This window comes from Neomonachus schauinslandi, chromosome 4 (assembly GCF_002201575.2).
Source record: "Neomonachus schauinslandi chromosome 4, ASM220157v2, whole genome shotgun sequence".
NCBI classification, from domain to species: domain Eukaryota; kingdom Metazoa; phylum Chordata; class Mammalia; order Carnivora; family Phocidae; genus Neomonachus; species Neomonachus schauinslandi.
The window spans coordinates 172354395-172370091 of record NC_058406.1 but is presented as its reverse complement, the minus strand read 5'-3'; the positions used below and the strand labels follow the sequence as shown (position 1 = coordinate 172370091).

Genomic DNA, 15697 nt, shown 5'->3' with positions numbered 1-15697 from the left:
TTCTTCTTCTTTTTTTTTTTTTTTTTTCTTAACATATATTGCGTTATTTGTTTCAGAGGTACAGATCTGAGATTCAACAGTCTTGCAAAATTCACAGCGCTTACCAGAGCACATACCCTCCCCAGTGTCCATCACCCAGTCACCCCATCCTTCCCACCCCACCCCCCACTCCAGCAACCCTCAGTTTGTTTCCTGAGATTAAGAATTCCTCATATCAGTGAGATCATATGATACTTGTCTTTCTCTGATTGACTTATTTCACTCAACATAATACCCTCCAGTTCCATCCACGTCGTTGCAAATGGCAAGATCTCGTTCCTTTTGATCTGCCTGATCTTTAAATATCAGTTTCCCATGACTTGGTTTATTCTGTCTTCACTTTTCTCCCTACATGCTCTCAATCACTGTTGTGGCTTTTAAATACTATAAATATGCTGACACCTCTGAAATTTCTAACTCCAGCCAGCCCAAACCATTCCTCTGCACTCGAGATTCATATATTCAACTTAACTTCTCCACTTGGATATCTCAACATGTCCCGCAAATTACCCCCAATGGCTGTTCCTCTCTAGGTCTCCTTATCAGCAAATGATACCAACATCTTAACATAATAAATGTTAAGAAGGACTCTTAATTTTTTATATTAAAGGTATTCATGGTATGTGGACTGGCTAAAATACTTTTTTTTTTTTTAAATTTTATTTATTTATGTGACAGAGACACAGTGAGAGAGAGCGCACAAGCAGGGGGAGAGGGAGAGGGAGAAGGAGGCTTCCCGTGGAGCAGGGAGCCCGACGCGGGGCTCCATCCCAGGACCCTGGGATCATGACCTGAGCCGAAGGCAGACGCTTAACGACTGAGCCACCTAAGCGCCCCCTAAAATACTTTAGAGGCTCTCCTTACTCTTGCATAAACTAAACTGTCCAAACCAAAACCTAGGACTCATTTTTAATACCTCCTTCTCCCTCATATCTCACAGTAATCCTATAGTAAATCATGGCATTTCTGTCTCTTAATTTTAACATCAATCTGTCCACTTCTCTTTATATCCTCTGCTACCATGCTAGCCCAAACCACCATCATCTGTCATTTGCACTTAGCAATGAGTTCCCACTAGACTCTTTGCACTGACTCTTGCTACCCCACTGCCACAATCTTAACAGTTTATTCACCACATTTTATCCACATATTCTTTTAAAACAGCATTCTACTAATGGCAGGGTGTGACTCAATGGTAAATTATGAAATGAAATTCAACTTGTGAATCGTGTACTTGGATAGAATCATGACAAGTATTTAAAAAGTAAAATGAAACAAATTTCAGTCAAATATATGTATGTATGTGCTGGATCAGGATGTAAAATGTGTTTGTTATTGTGAGCAGATGTCAAAGGTCTGAAGCCACTTTACACAGGCATAAAGCAGATCACACCATACTCCTGTGCCACCGACTGCAGAACCCTTCATGATGTAGCTGCCGCCTCTCTCTCCAGCCTTAATCGCAAGCCATTCTCCCTTCCGCATCACCCAGTCTTCCTAGCTACACTGCTCTCCTTTTCGGCTCCTTGAATAAAAGAGCAAACACTTACATAGCACCGACCATATACCAGACACTGTTCTGAATGCTTTGTGTATATGAATTCGTTTCATCCTCATAATAACCTCTGAGGCAAGGACTCACATAAAATGCCCATTTTACAGATGAAAGAACTAGTACATAATAGGTTGAATAACTTAGCCAAGGTCATACAGCTTTTTAAGTGCCTGAGCTGTTAATTCAACCCCAGGCAATCTAGTTCCAGGATCAACGCTCATAATTCCTACACCATCCTGCCTACCACATGAGCCAAGCAAGCTCTTCCTCAATCCAGAACCCAGGCATATTTTGTACTCTGAGAGGAGCCAGTGAATCTGTCTTGTTCACCAGTACATCCTTGGTACCAAGTCCAACACCTCACCCAGAGTAGACAGTGAATAAGTATCGCCGAAATGAGTAGTCTGTGTTTAAAAATCATTCGTTTAACAGATGATACTTAAATAAAAGATTCTATAAGAGGCACATAACAAGTACTTCCCCAGTGAAAGTTCCCTTCACCTTTCACTAAATTTCATGCCTTCATTCTAGTTTTCCAATCTTTAATTTTGACCGTTTCTGGTTTTTAGCCACTTTACTATATCTCCTCATACACTAAATGCTCATTTTCTTCTTTGCTCTCATTTTCATGCAGATTTGTTGGTAAATAGTAACTAATATCTTTTTACCAGTTATAGGATAGTCTAAAGCGAAGAGTGCTTGCTTCTACCACATAACTCCTAAAAATTAATATGAACCTACCTACCTTCAAGACCAAGGTCTTTAAGGACATGATAACCACCCGGTTGCAGAAATTCTCCAACTATCCTGTCGGGCTCTTTTAAATCTCTCTCAATTACTGTCACCTTTCTTCCATCTCTGGAAAGCATGGCCGCCAAAGCAGAGCCAACTACACCAGATCCCACAATGATAACTTCTGGATCATTTTGAAAAGATACTGAAGAGGCAGCTGCTCCTATTAAGGTTGTTTCTGAAACACTGGTTCCTTTTTTGTGCTGTTTAAAAAAAAAAAAAAAGAGTTAATTATATGTCCACATTTGCTATCCTACTACTATATACTCTGGACTTTCCCATCTTGGGCAAAACCTACATCACAAACATTATCAAACCAAATGCACTGCTATGTTTTTAAATCCAGATCACATATAAAAACCAAGGATATCAAAATATTCAGTTAAATAAAAATGTATAGTAATATCCTAATAAAATTAAACATATATTCCATTTTCCACATATATTTAGAAAATGCTATTATACAGACATATTTAGAAATACACATGAGGCTAAATATAAATAATGTTTACAAGGGGCTCCAAAGACTTATTATAGGGAAAATTCTATCATTAATTACTCAATTCCCAAATACATTCTAAGCATCTACCAGATGCAGATCCCATACAGCTTCTATTTCGACTTCATGTTGCAAACTATTCAGCACCTTTTACATGTTTCCACTATTTATTTTTATTTTCTCCTTCTGGATTTTCATCTGAAAAATCTATCTTACCCTAAAAAATCCCTTTCATGTAACAAAAAGACTGTCAAATCCTGGCTATTAATCTACTAATTGAGAATTATTTAACTCAAGAAAATTCTGAAAGGACAAAATAACTCATCCTATCCCTTGGGATTCGATCCGTTCACATTTAAGTCCTTAACATATAAGAACATATTTAATTTGCCCCATCTTGACACTCTAAGAGAGCCTAGCCAAACAGTTGGTCCATTTAGGAATAAACATCAAACGTATCACTAGTTAGGCTGACGATAAAAACTTTATTCATAAGATGATGAAAAAGACCTGTTTTGAGAGATTTATGCCCACTGAGAATAAAAGTGCCTGTTGGGTTTTTTAATATGAATAATTCAGGGTTAAAATAGTATTTTTTTTCCTTGGTATGTGGATTGACAAATATAAATACATTTCAGATACAGAATTGTAAGGAACAATCTTCTTTGAGTTCTCCGGCCATAATGATCAAGACAAGCCCAAATGCCATTTTGAAGGGATTTTAATAAAAGACCTCAAGCAAAAAGGAAGGAAATAAAACCTAAAATCTTTTAGAACTTTGATTCTCTGTTATTTTAATATGCACCCAGTCTTCCTTCAACTCTACAGGGCCTGGGGCCTTGTCCATTCCATTTTTTATAATTTCTCTTAGAGAAATTACTTTTTTGTCCTTTACCAAGAGAAGAGTCTCTTCTTCCCATAAGTATCTCTTAATGTCCAGAATAACTGACTATATTTAAATTACTCTTCCGAAAGCAAGATAAAAGACCTCTTTGCCATCTTAGCCACTTTTTATTAGTTTTTCTTCCTAAGTTTTCCCTGTTAAACACACACACACACACACACATATTTATACACCCAATCCTGAAAGGGGGACTTGAGTTAGTTAAGTCATCCAGAGAATGGTCAGTAAAAGCACTGATGGGAACTTAATACTCAAGGAAGAGTCTACCAACTCCCTGATGTTTAGGAATAAGCAGAAAGCCTGAAGCATTCACAAAATGGAACCAATCATTGATTGCTGGCAATCCAATTTTCTCTTCCCAAAAATGTCTCAACATCACATGATGTAATTGCATTCCAGGCATCTACACTAGTGCTCAATGTCCTTGGCAAAAGTTACCTCAGATAACACCAAAGATTTCAAACTGAGATGAAGATTCCCTCTCCCTCCTTTCCTACTGCTCCAAGCCAGACCCACCATTACTGCTGCTCCAAGCACTAGTCAAAAGGTTCCTAACATGTATACTAGATGTTATTAGATGTACACTACCTCTAAACTAATAATAGCTACTATTTACTAGTCGGTTACCGACCACATTCAATCATTTAATTCCTTAACTAACAGCAAGACTGGTGCCATCCCCATCTAATAGAAGAGGTAACTGATTCTTACAGAAACAAAGGTCTTGCCAAAGGTCTCACAGCCAGAAGTGGTGGAACAAAAATTCTAACTCAAGTCCTCCCTTCTATAAACCTTGCTAATCTGTACTGTGGCTACAGTAAAATAATGTAGATCTAGAACCCTCAAGGAGTAAACTTCTTGGCTTCCTACTGTAGCCTCTCACCTGAGAGCCCTGCTCCCATTCTCGTGCCCCTGCAATCCACTCTCCTCCCACCAACTGGAAATGCTTTCTAAAAAGTTAAAATCAAGTATTGTTACCCCCTTGCTGACAATGCTCCACGGCTCCTGGGAAAAAGTCCAAACACCCATGGCCAAGAGACCCTAAATGTTCTGGCTTTGAAGCCAGACCTCTTCTCCCTCATCTACCATTGTCCTCCTCTTGCTGTCTTTGCAGACATAATTTCACAGGTGACTCTAGACTAGCCTCAGAACTAGGAACACGACTAAACTGTGGGCCTTACTCAATTATCCACGTGATTCAGGACATCACTGCACTGATTTACTCAAGGCCCCACGGACATGAGGAGAGGAGGGGATTTTGCCCAAGACTTTAAAATGCTGAACTAATTTTTACTCCACCAGCCTTTTGAATTGTTCTTTCTGTTACTTTCCCCAGCCAGCTGTCATTTATAAGCACTGGACTTAACCTGCAGCCGGTCTCTTTCTCCTCAGGTACAAATGCAATCCTTACCCAAGGATTTCAGTAAAACATTTTTTTCCCAATCGCAGAAAGTGATTGTGTCCTCCTTCAAAATTAAATTCTAACATTTCATTTCCCCTTTCATAATCAAATCGATTTCATATAGCATTGGCTCAACCAACACTAAAGGAAACAAATTTTTTCAATCACTCCTCACAGTGGCAAGGAGGTAGCCAAGGAACAGTCAAGAGCTTAAACAAACGAACAAACAAACAAACAACACAACAATTAAATGAGAATTTATCATACCAGAGTATCTAAATTGCTGCCTTTTGGCCTGTAGAGAAGACGAAAATTTACATTTGAGTGATCCCAATTCTAATTTTAAAAGAACATGCTCACTCGTTTGGTCACTTAAAATTCCACCTACCCTCCTAGACCCAAGCTGCTCTTTATTTTCTGATCCCGAGGGCGACTTGGCCCAGAAGAAGCCAATGAAAGGCAAGGCCGACAGAATATCCGAGAAGAGCGCGAACTGGGAGCCGCTCTGCTGGCGCCCCAGGAGGGCCCCGCTCCGGTAGCGACAGCGGTAGGAGAGCACCAGGCCCAGGGACAGGAACACCAGCACGCACAGCAACAGCTCCTTGTTGGCAAAAAAGACGAAGTCTCCGCATTTCTTGTAAAAATACGTGAAAGTGGCAATGCCCAAGAAAGTCCACATGGTACAAAGGCTCCTCCGGTGTCCCCGGGTCAAAGCTGAGATCCTCTTTTTCTCTGTAGGCTTTTGGTGACTCGAGGTTCTCCCCAAAATGTGTCACCAAAAGGAGCACGAGGAACCGGCCAAACTCCAGCAAACACCGCCACAGGATTACAATTCAAATCAGAGGAATCTACAAAACCTATCAAGTTGGTATAGAAGTATGGAAAGAGGGGAAAGGTGTCCGGACTTAGAAAGCAGTATGAAAAAATCGCCGGCTCCAACAGCTCCCGACCAGACTCTCCTCTTTCCAGCACTCCCACTTATTTCGTCTGGACGGGCTTCTCCTGGGTTGCTGCTGGTGGCGTCCCTAAGAGTGATGTGGGCTCGCCGTGCAGTAAAACTGTCCTCGCTCACCTGCAGCAGGTGTCCTTTCAGAAGCGGATGGGGCTATGAAAGAAACGTCTGGGCGTGGCTTGGCCGGGACGGGAGCGCGGAGAGATGCCGCCCCGCGCCGGGACTGCCTCGGACTCGAGACTGCGGCCCCCGCGCACACAAGCGCGGCCGCTCCGCAAAAGCTCCGAGTCACCAGCCCCCGAACCTTCCAGTCCGTGCCTCCGTTTCCCAGCCGGTGAACGGCGGTCTCCAGGGAGCTTCCTCAGAGGGCGGCGACCCCTGACGGCCTCCTCGCGGGAAGCCGCTGCCCTCCCCGACCCGGCGCTTCGGCAGTAACCAGAGTAACCACCACGCTCGCCGCTCGCCCAGTGCGCTCCGACGGCCGAGGGCTCCGCCCCGGCGAGGACCACGAGGTGGGGCGCAAGGGCGCGATCCCGCTCCGCCCTGCGCGCCCAGGGCGCCCGCCCCGCCCACCGCCGCCGCCGGCCAATCAGGGCGCGCACCGCGCGGTAGGCCGAGATGGCGCTATGCCGCGTTTGACCAATCGCAGGCGCCGCGGCCCGCGCGGCGTCGCCGGGTGAGGCCCTAGGGCGATGTTGCGTGGTGTGGGGTGGGGGCGCAGGGTGGGGACCTACCGCCGGCTGGGCGGATGGGAAGGCGCTAGCTGCCTGCGAGGGGCGGAGGGCGCGGAGGGGGTCGTGCCCTGGGTCCCGCGGTCAGATTACCCGCCGCAGCCCTGGCCGCGGGGGTCCTACCCGGGAAGAGGTGGAGCTCGTTCCGAGGAAACCGCTGCCGGGAGTCACGCCGCCTAATGTCGGAACGGGGCCAATCATCCCGTGAACATTTACCGAGCGCTTACTACGAGGCCGGGGGTTCCTAGAGATGAATCAGACACAGCCTTTCGGCCCCGAGCCTAGTGTGTGTTGAGAGCAGTGGAGGCCGGTGCGTGGGGAACGTGACACGTGCAAGCCGAACGTCTGGAAGAACGAATTAGGCCGACTTGTACCCGAAGAAGGAAGGAGAGGGTAGGCGGGGGTGTCCCCTTCATCCAGAATTGTCGGGCGCCACGCACTTGTCGCTGTGCTCAGCCTAAAGATACACTCATGTTCGTAACCCTATTCGCTCGGGATCAAGCAGAAGGGGGCGGTCCGCGGGCGAAGAAGTAAAGTAGAGGTGTGTCGAAAGCTCCCTGAGTGAGCGAACTGGAAACCGTGAAACCGAACTGGAAACCGTGAAACCGGAGGCAGCCCTTCCCTCCCTCCCCGCCTCGGCCTGGAGGGAGTCAGGCAAGACCTCCGGGGAGGTTACCTGAACTGTGTCCAGGACAGGCATTCTAGGGGAAACAAAAACGTGTGCAAGAGTTGCAAGGTGAGAAGTGGCCCTTGTTAGGAAATGGTGAGACCTCCCTCGAATTCACTGAGGACTGAGACCAGTGTCTTAGCTCACCCTGTTGCTTAACCCTGGACTGCCTACACTAAACCCTGCAGTGTAAGCAACAATCCTTTCTGCCGCTTGGAGCACAGCTGCGTTGTCACCTGTTCCATAAATTGGTTCGTACTTTATTGACCCAATCTCTGGCTCTACACGTATGGCTGAGTCTTATCCCACTAGTCCCTGTTTCTTGAGGGAAGGAGCTCTGTATGATAAATCAGAGTCACCTGCAGCACCCAGCACACTCTCCCTAAAAATGTATTTAGTGAAGGAATGAATGATGAATAATAATGGAAGACCAACTGACTAGAAAGTGGATACCTAGGCTCTGGCTGTCACTAACCAGCTTTGTGACCGTGGACAAGTCAAAAGTCGGTCAACCTCTAGGGAGAGAGAGCAGTATCTTCACGAAACCGAATCCTTACAATCCTGTAACACTTTGCTGAGTCTAAGAAAGTATGGCATCAGGGGTGGCTTTAATAATATATTAAGCATCTGCCTAGTGGCTTATGCTTAGTGGGTTAAGCATCTGTCGCTTAGTGGGTCAGTGGGCTAAGCATCTGCCTTGGGCTCAGGTCATGATCTCAGGGTCCTGGGATGGAGCCCCATGTTGGGCTCCCAGCTCAGCTCCCTCTCCCTTTTCCCCTCCCCCTGATGGTGCTCTCTCTCAAAAAACTAAGTAAAATCTTAAAAAAAAAAAAAAAAAAGGATGGCATCTGTCATTTTTCACCCCAAATATATGTCTTATCTGCTAATAAAAATAATTGTGTCAAAATACTTTCACAGGCATCGTTTAACCCTCAAATAACAAAAATGAAACTTAAAAAGGTGAAGTGGCTTGGCCAGATCAGAGCTGATACCTGATCAAACTGAGTTAAGCTCCTGGTCTCCAAATCTTGTCCTCAATACTCTCTTAATTATCAATTACTGCTTTAACATTCCTCCATTATAAAATCAAAACTTTCTTTCCCTGACAACAGTCCTCACTGGTATCAACAAATTTGGCTGTTTGAAATATACATCAAGTTTAAAAGGATTCAAATTCAATTTAATGTGTGGGAAATAGTTTTCCTAAATATAAATTCCTCAATAAACTGCTTGTTGGTTCCTATATTGCTAAAATGATGGAAGGCTTGAGCAGCTGACTCTTACAGATGAGAATACAGTATCACCAGGATGTTACTTGATTACCCTGTACCTGAAATTAGCATCAGAGGATTTTTTTCTTAAGTAGGTAACCATCACTAAAATATGTTTGAATCTTGGCATGGCTCTACTCTTCAAAAACAAAAATCTTGTCACTCAGGCCTGAAGCAAAGGCAATGAAATACGACACAAAATCAGCCACTTACTGGCAGAAGGTAACAAACTATAGAGTAAGTCCATGAAAAATACTTTGTAATCAGGCCCAGGCAGTGTTGAGACCTCAGAGACCAGGGTAACTCCAAAGAAACGGGAAGCATGGTGGACCTGTCTGGGGGGAGCAGGAAGCATGCTGCAGACATAGCTGCCACCAGAGAAGCTGTAGGAGGCCAAGAGGAAGTGGGAGAAGTAAGTACTGTGTCTTCCCTGGGGGGCCCAATCTCTGACTAGTGTTCTCTCAACTGTTGGCTGGACACCAGTTGAAAAGAAAGTTTGGGAAACACAGCCTGCGGGGATTAGCGCACCTGTGATTCAGAGCAAAGCATGAGGTATTTCAGGAGTAGATTTGAGCACAGGTCGGCCTAGGATTGGCTCACTTTCTAAAATTTATGCCTCTTGATTCTTTTTTTCATTTTGTTGTGTTGATGAGGAACTGAAGCACAATACCGAAGAGTGCTGGGGATATCAGGTTTCCATGCTTATTCCTGATTTTAGTAGGATTATTTCTAATGTTTCAATCTTGACTAGGATGCTTATAGTTGCTTATAATTTCTCAATTAAATTTTTTAAAATAAAATCTTTTAAAGCATATATGGATATATAGAAATTTAATGTATTTAAAATACATTTAATATAACATAATTTAATGTGTTAATATATATTTGATATATGTATTATTTTGTTAATATAATATATAAATTTATTCTATTCATGTAGTGAATTTAGTGTAGTGAAATCTTACACTAACAGATTTGATAATAGTGAATCAGCCTTCCATTGTTTGACAAAACTCTACTTCATCACAGTGTATCATTTTTAGTAAAGTGCCATGTCAGATTTGTTTCTTTAAAAAGATTATTTATTTGAGAGCAAGAGTAGAGTGAGCAAGAGAGAATACAAGTGGGGGAGGGGCAGAGGGAGAGGGAGAAGCAGGCCCCCCACTGAGCAGGGAGCCCAATGGGTTGCAGGGGCTTGATCCCAGGACCCCAGGATCATGACCTGAGCTGAAGGCAGACGCTTAACCGACTGAGCCACCCAGGCATCCCTTAGATTTGTTTTGAAAAAATACTTTGTAATCATGACAAGAGCGAATACTTACAGTATAGTCAGCATTCTAAATGTTTTTCATACATTAGCTCATCTTGTCCTCACAATCACACTATGAGGAAGGTAGTGTTTTTAACCCCATTCTACAGATAAGGAAACTGATGTACAGAAAAGTGATCACACAGCTGGTAAGTAGCAGAGCCTGAATCCAAGCCCAGAAAATCTGGGTCAGGGGGTGCTCAGGTGGCGCTGTTTTAAGCCTCTGACTCTTGGTTTCTGCTCTGGTCCTGAACTCATGGTTGTGAGACGGAGCCCTGCATTGGGCTCTGCGCTCAACATGGAGTCGGCTTGGGATTCTCTCTCCCTCTGCCCCTCCTGCTAGTGCTCACGCTCTCTCTCTGAAATAAATCTTTTAAAAAAAAGAAAGAAAGAAAAAGAAAATCTGGTTCAGGAATCTGGGATTGTTTGACTAGAACGCATTTTTTTCCTCCCCATACAAAGATCTAGTTACCTTAAAACAAACAAAGAGCACATTTGATCTTCCAGTGACGCCTCTACTCTCCCTGTTGGCCTAATTTGGCATGTCAGGACTGGACTTGTGCCTTTTCAAGTACTATTCTCGATTCAAGGAAAAGCCGTGCCCTCCTTTCTTCAATTATCCATTCTTTCAGATCCAGATTAATCATCTCTTTTTATAACTCCACCGCTTGGCCATAGCTGTCACCGATTTATAATTGTCAACTTTCCTTTGTTCATTTTACACCTTTTTTTCTTTTTTTGGTACAAACTGAGCACTTCCTCTTTCATTAATGTTTTTGTTTGTAACACTTTAGATCAAAACCCTCAAGAGTTACTTGCTCACCATTCCACCAGTCCATAGACTTTTAATGCCAGTCATTTAATTGTTCTGCACCCCTTCAGTGCTTATGTAATCTTTTACAAATTCTAGTTGGAATTTGGAACTGGGTTTTCATTTTCTTTTTCTTCTTGGATACTGCTCATAAAGCCAGAGTATAGACACCAATGCAGTTCAATGAAATAAATGTGTATCAGGTGTCTACTCTGTGTCAGGCTCTGTGCTTGGTGTTGGGAGTAAAGCACTGAACAGAGCAGACACAGTACCTGTCACTTAGGGGTTCAGAGTTTAATGGAGAAGACAGCAGCATACAGGTAATTAAGGACATGTTGCACTGGAGGCTAAGAAGATCTAAACGAACCAAGGGGTCAAGGAAGGCCTCCCAGAGGAGTTACGTTTAAGCTGAGGTTGGAAGAATTAATAACCTCTGGTAATGGCAATGACCACACCTTACATCTCTTTTCCCCCCTCCCACAGTGTGGTTGTTTTCCCCGTAGTAAAACATCGATCCCTATAGCTGACAATGCAAGTTTTCCACTGAATTGTTGATGGCAGTAGGATGGGAAAGATGAGGATTCTAGTCTTCTGAGAAGTGTCACTTGGTATCTTCATAAGCTTCCAATGTGCTTTTTCCACAACATCAGTTTTACAAACAAAAAGATACTCATCCACTCGCCAAACCTGAATTTACCTCCGTCTCCCAGATTTGGGGTGCACTTCGTTCTCTGAATCAGGTGACAGGAGGTATTGAACTAAGTAGCCAGCCCTTCCCCAACCATTTTTCCTTAGTACTTACTTCCAGGCTTTGGGCATCATGATCACTTCCTGGATCTTAGAGCAGCTTCTAGTGCCATCTACTGGAATTGTGCCTGGAGCTCCTTAAGATGACTCTCCCCTGATCCTAACCCAAGAGAGGGAAAGAGGGGTTAAAAAAGGGGGGGGCGGGGCGCCTGGGTGGCTCAGTTGGTTAAGCGACTGCCTTCGGCTCAGGTCATGATCCTGGAGTCCCGGGATCGAGTCCCGCATCTGGGATCGAGTCCCGCATTGGGCTCCCTGCTCGGCAGGGAGTCTGCTTTTCCCTCTGACCCTCCTCCCTCTCATGCTGTCTCTCATTCTCTCTGTCTCAAATAAATAAATAAAATCTTTAAAAAAAAAAAGGAGGGGGAATGAACAAGCTGCCTTAAAAGAGGTTTCCATCATTTAGATGTATTGACTCCAAATTACATGTTTACCTCCCCCAACCCCTCCAAAAGATGTTTTCACTGGGGTAATTTAAATTGATAAACAGTTCTGGAAAGAGATTAAGTAACAGGCCTTTAAAAAGTTTTATGTCCTCTGACTCAATAATCTCACTGCTAGGAATTCATTCTAAGGAAACAGAGATGTACACTAAAATATGTGTACCAACAAAAAACAATTGATCGATCACAACCACAATATCAAAACAGAACACAAACCACCAAAAAGCCTTGTTGACAATAGCATTCTTTTTAATAGCAAACAACTAAAAACAATATTAACATCTACCATCAGAACAACTGAGTTGTTATGGTACATCATTCGGTATATTATTATGAAGCCATTAAAAACCTCATAATCATTTAAAACAAGTAAACTGGCAATGACATAAGATTAGAGAAAAAAAATCAAGGCACAATACTCTATACAGACATACACAAACACTCTGTATAATCCAATTTTTAAAAATATTTATTCAGATATACACTTAGAAAAAGGGCTATTGGGAAAGATCCCAGAACTTTCGTCGTGAGTTATCTCTGGAAAAAATGATCACAGGCCATTTTTATTTTGGTCTTCATACTTTTACATATTTCCTACTTTATACTTCTCTGTATATTTTACAATTAGCAATAAGTATTAATGTTTAGAAAGTAAGCTATTATTTTAAGGGGGAAAATCTTTCACCTGTGTTCATCCAGTCTAATCAACTAGTAGTTTCTTTAATCTGACTATTTATCCATATGATGTAACATGGCTCAAAATTAATCATGATCCTTTTTCAACCAAAACATCCACTTCATCCCTCACTGTGTCTAGTCCTAGAACATCTACTGATTTTACCAGTCATGCAATGTTAGATCACAAACCTCGCTGTCTTAGCACTACCTTATAAGCTACCTCTGCTTATAAGTGGCAACATGCCCTTGAAGTCCTCCCAAGCATCATGTTTCCATCTGGACCTTTATAACCAAGTGTTTGGACCATCCTAAGCCTTGACTTCATTCCTACTTCACTGGGAGGGGAAGGAGGGAAAGGGAAGAAAAGGGGACAAAATAAAGGGTAGAAAAAGCCTAAGTTTGGGTTAGAATATGGATGGACAAGGCAGAAAAGGTTAGGGCCAAAGAGAGGTAAAAGAGAACAAAAATGAAATAAAAGAGATGGGGAATTAAAGGAAAGGTCCCTTTTAAACAGAAAAGGCAGCAGTTGCCTAAACATCTGCCATAAAATAATAATGATGTGCTACATTATTAGCCTACACACTCAGCTTGCTACCTCCTCCTAGTCATACCCCTTCATGTTCATGGGGAAAACAATAACTACAGGATTGCACCATTTTAGTGGCCCAGGGGACACCCAAGTCTCTGGGGCTACCTTCAAAGATGATCCAAAGACCCATGGTTGTCGAGAGGCATTTTATAATGGTCTATCAGCTAACACTGAGTGATTACTAGGTACTAGCAATGCTAAGCACATTACATGTATTCTCTCACTGATCCTCACAACAAACCTATGAGCTAAAGGTTATTAATGTCTTTATTTTAGAAACTTAGAAATAATCAATCCAAGAAATGATTAAACATTTCTCTGCATAGAGTCTATCCTTGGCAAAATTATGAGCAGATGAGGGCGGACAGGGAAGGAAAATACTATTTTCTTAACACCTATAATATGCCAGACACCTCACCTCATTCACTGCTAACCAAATCTTATAAGGTAAGTACAGAGTACAAAGTGATTGAAACATGAATTTGAAACATATTTTGAACCTATCCTGGACAGTCTGAACCAAAAGCCCAAGGTCTTACCTCCAGAGGATTCTGAACAATTGGGACATTTAAGGGTCCTCTAGAGGTCAGTGTGAGGATAGACCCAGCCTCCTAGAGGAAGTCACTTTGACTTCCAAGCTAGCCCAGCCTCTATGGACTGGATGATAATGGTGTTAAAGGCACCTGGGGGGACGCTGAGACTGGAGAGCTTATTCCAGTAAACTTCACCATTGGCAAATGCCCTTCATCCAAAACCAATAAACACTTCACATGCCAGGCTTTGTGTCAGGCATTAGAATTACAAAAATGAAATCCATTCTCTGCACTCAAGGAGTTGACAGTCTAACAGGAAGGCATATTCTGGAAAAGCATACTCTTGGGCATTAGCATAAAATATATAAGCATATGACACCCACTCAGTCACTACTGAGCACCACTATGTGCAAAGCACTGTGTAAACTTCACCAAGCTTGTGTTTTCACAGAGCAAACCTAACCCATTTTAATATATAGTTATTTCCAGCTCCTTGGATTATCAAATTATTAGATTTGAAGATGGAGGGTTCAGTGTAAGTTATATAGCTCAAGAGTTGGCAAGGAGAAGTCTTCCGAAAAGCTGAACATTTTCCTACTAGTTATCCTTACATTTGCCCCTCCCAAGGTCATTTGAACTTCTGCTAACCACATATTAGGCATCAGGTAAATTTCTGTTGAATGAATGACTACACTGCTTGAAAGGAATTACATAAACTTAAATACAGAATCAAGAAGCAATGACGGTTTTGTCACTACCATGATTTCAGAAAGTGAGACTGGCCAAGATGAACACACTGGATTAATGTATGAGAGGCAGAAGTCACAAACCATATTCCACTACCTCTCACCCTCAATGAGGAAGTTTGTACAGCACTAAGGAGAAGGCTCATTTGGAGATCCAACTTGGATGACCCGGAATGATGGGAGCAAACCTTCACCTCGGGTACTATGATAAGAGACTTACTGTTTGCACACTTTCTGGTAGACTATACGGCAGCTAGGGAGTGAATTCCCCACCACATTTGTGAGTATAAGCATTAACATGGATTTCCTCATTCCACTGTAGGGAAAAAAATATAAGCCCCTTCTTTGAGTAGGAAAAAATGAGTAGTCGTCTTCCCTTTAGTTAAAATGAAACTATGAAACAAATCACTGAAATAAGAATGCTTTATTGGGGCACCTCGGTGGCTCAGTTGGTTAAGCAGCTGCCTTCGGCGCACGTCATGATCCCAGGGGCCTGGGATCGAGCTCCGCATCGGGCTCCCTGCTCAGCGGGGAGTCTGCTTCTCCCTCTGCCCCTCCCCCAGCTCATGCTCCCTCTCCCTTTCTCTCTCTCTCTCTCAAATAAACAAAGGCCGAAATTCAGTTGCAAGGCAGGAACTGTTGGGGTGGTGCACCATCACCAATCATATTATGTGTGGCAAGTAAAAAAAAAAAAAAAAAAGGGGGGCGCCTGGGTGGCTCAGTCGTTAAGCGTCTGCCTTTGGCTCAGGTCATGATCCCAGGGTCCTGCATCAGGCTCCCCGCTCTGCGGGGAGCCTGCTTCTCCCTCTCCCACTCCCCCTGCTTGTATTCCCTCTCTCGCTGTGTCTCTCTCTGTCAAATAAAAAAATTTAAAAAAAAAAAAGGAATGCTTTATATATTCTTTGTGCTGGCAAGAAAAATAAAGAATACAGAATATTTACTTCTTGGGGAGCTAAATAAAAAATACCTACT

General features: G+C 43.0%; 1 protein-coding gene across 2 annotated transcripts in view; it reads right to left on the bottom strand.

Moving 5' to 3' along the window:
• Positions 1–6664, bottom strand: part of SQLE (squalene epoxidase) — a 24187-nt gene extending 17523 nt beyond the window's left edge. For both annotated transcript variants that reach the window (XM_021688792.2, XM_021688793.1), the window contains exons 1-2: positions 5580–6664; positions 2340–2589 (exon numbers count right to left, since the gene is read on the bottom strand). In XM_021688792.2, coding sequence (XP_021544467.1) covers positions 2340–2589; positions 5580–5870 — 541 coding nt within the window. In that variant the 5' untranslated portion in view covers positions 5871–6664. The remainder of the gene's footprint in view (positions 1–2339; positions 2590–5579) is intronic.
• Between the last annotated feature and the right edge of the window lie 9033 nt (positions 6665–15697).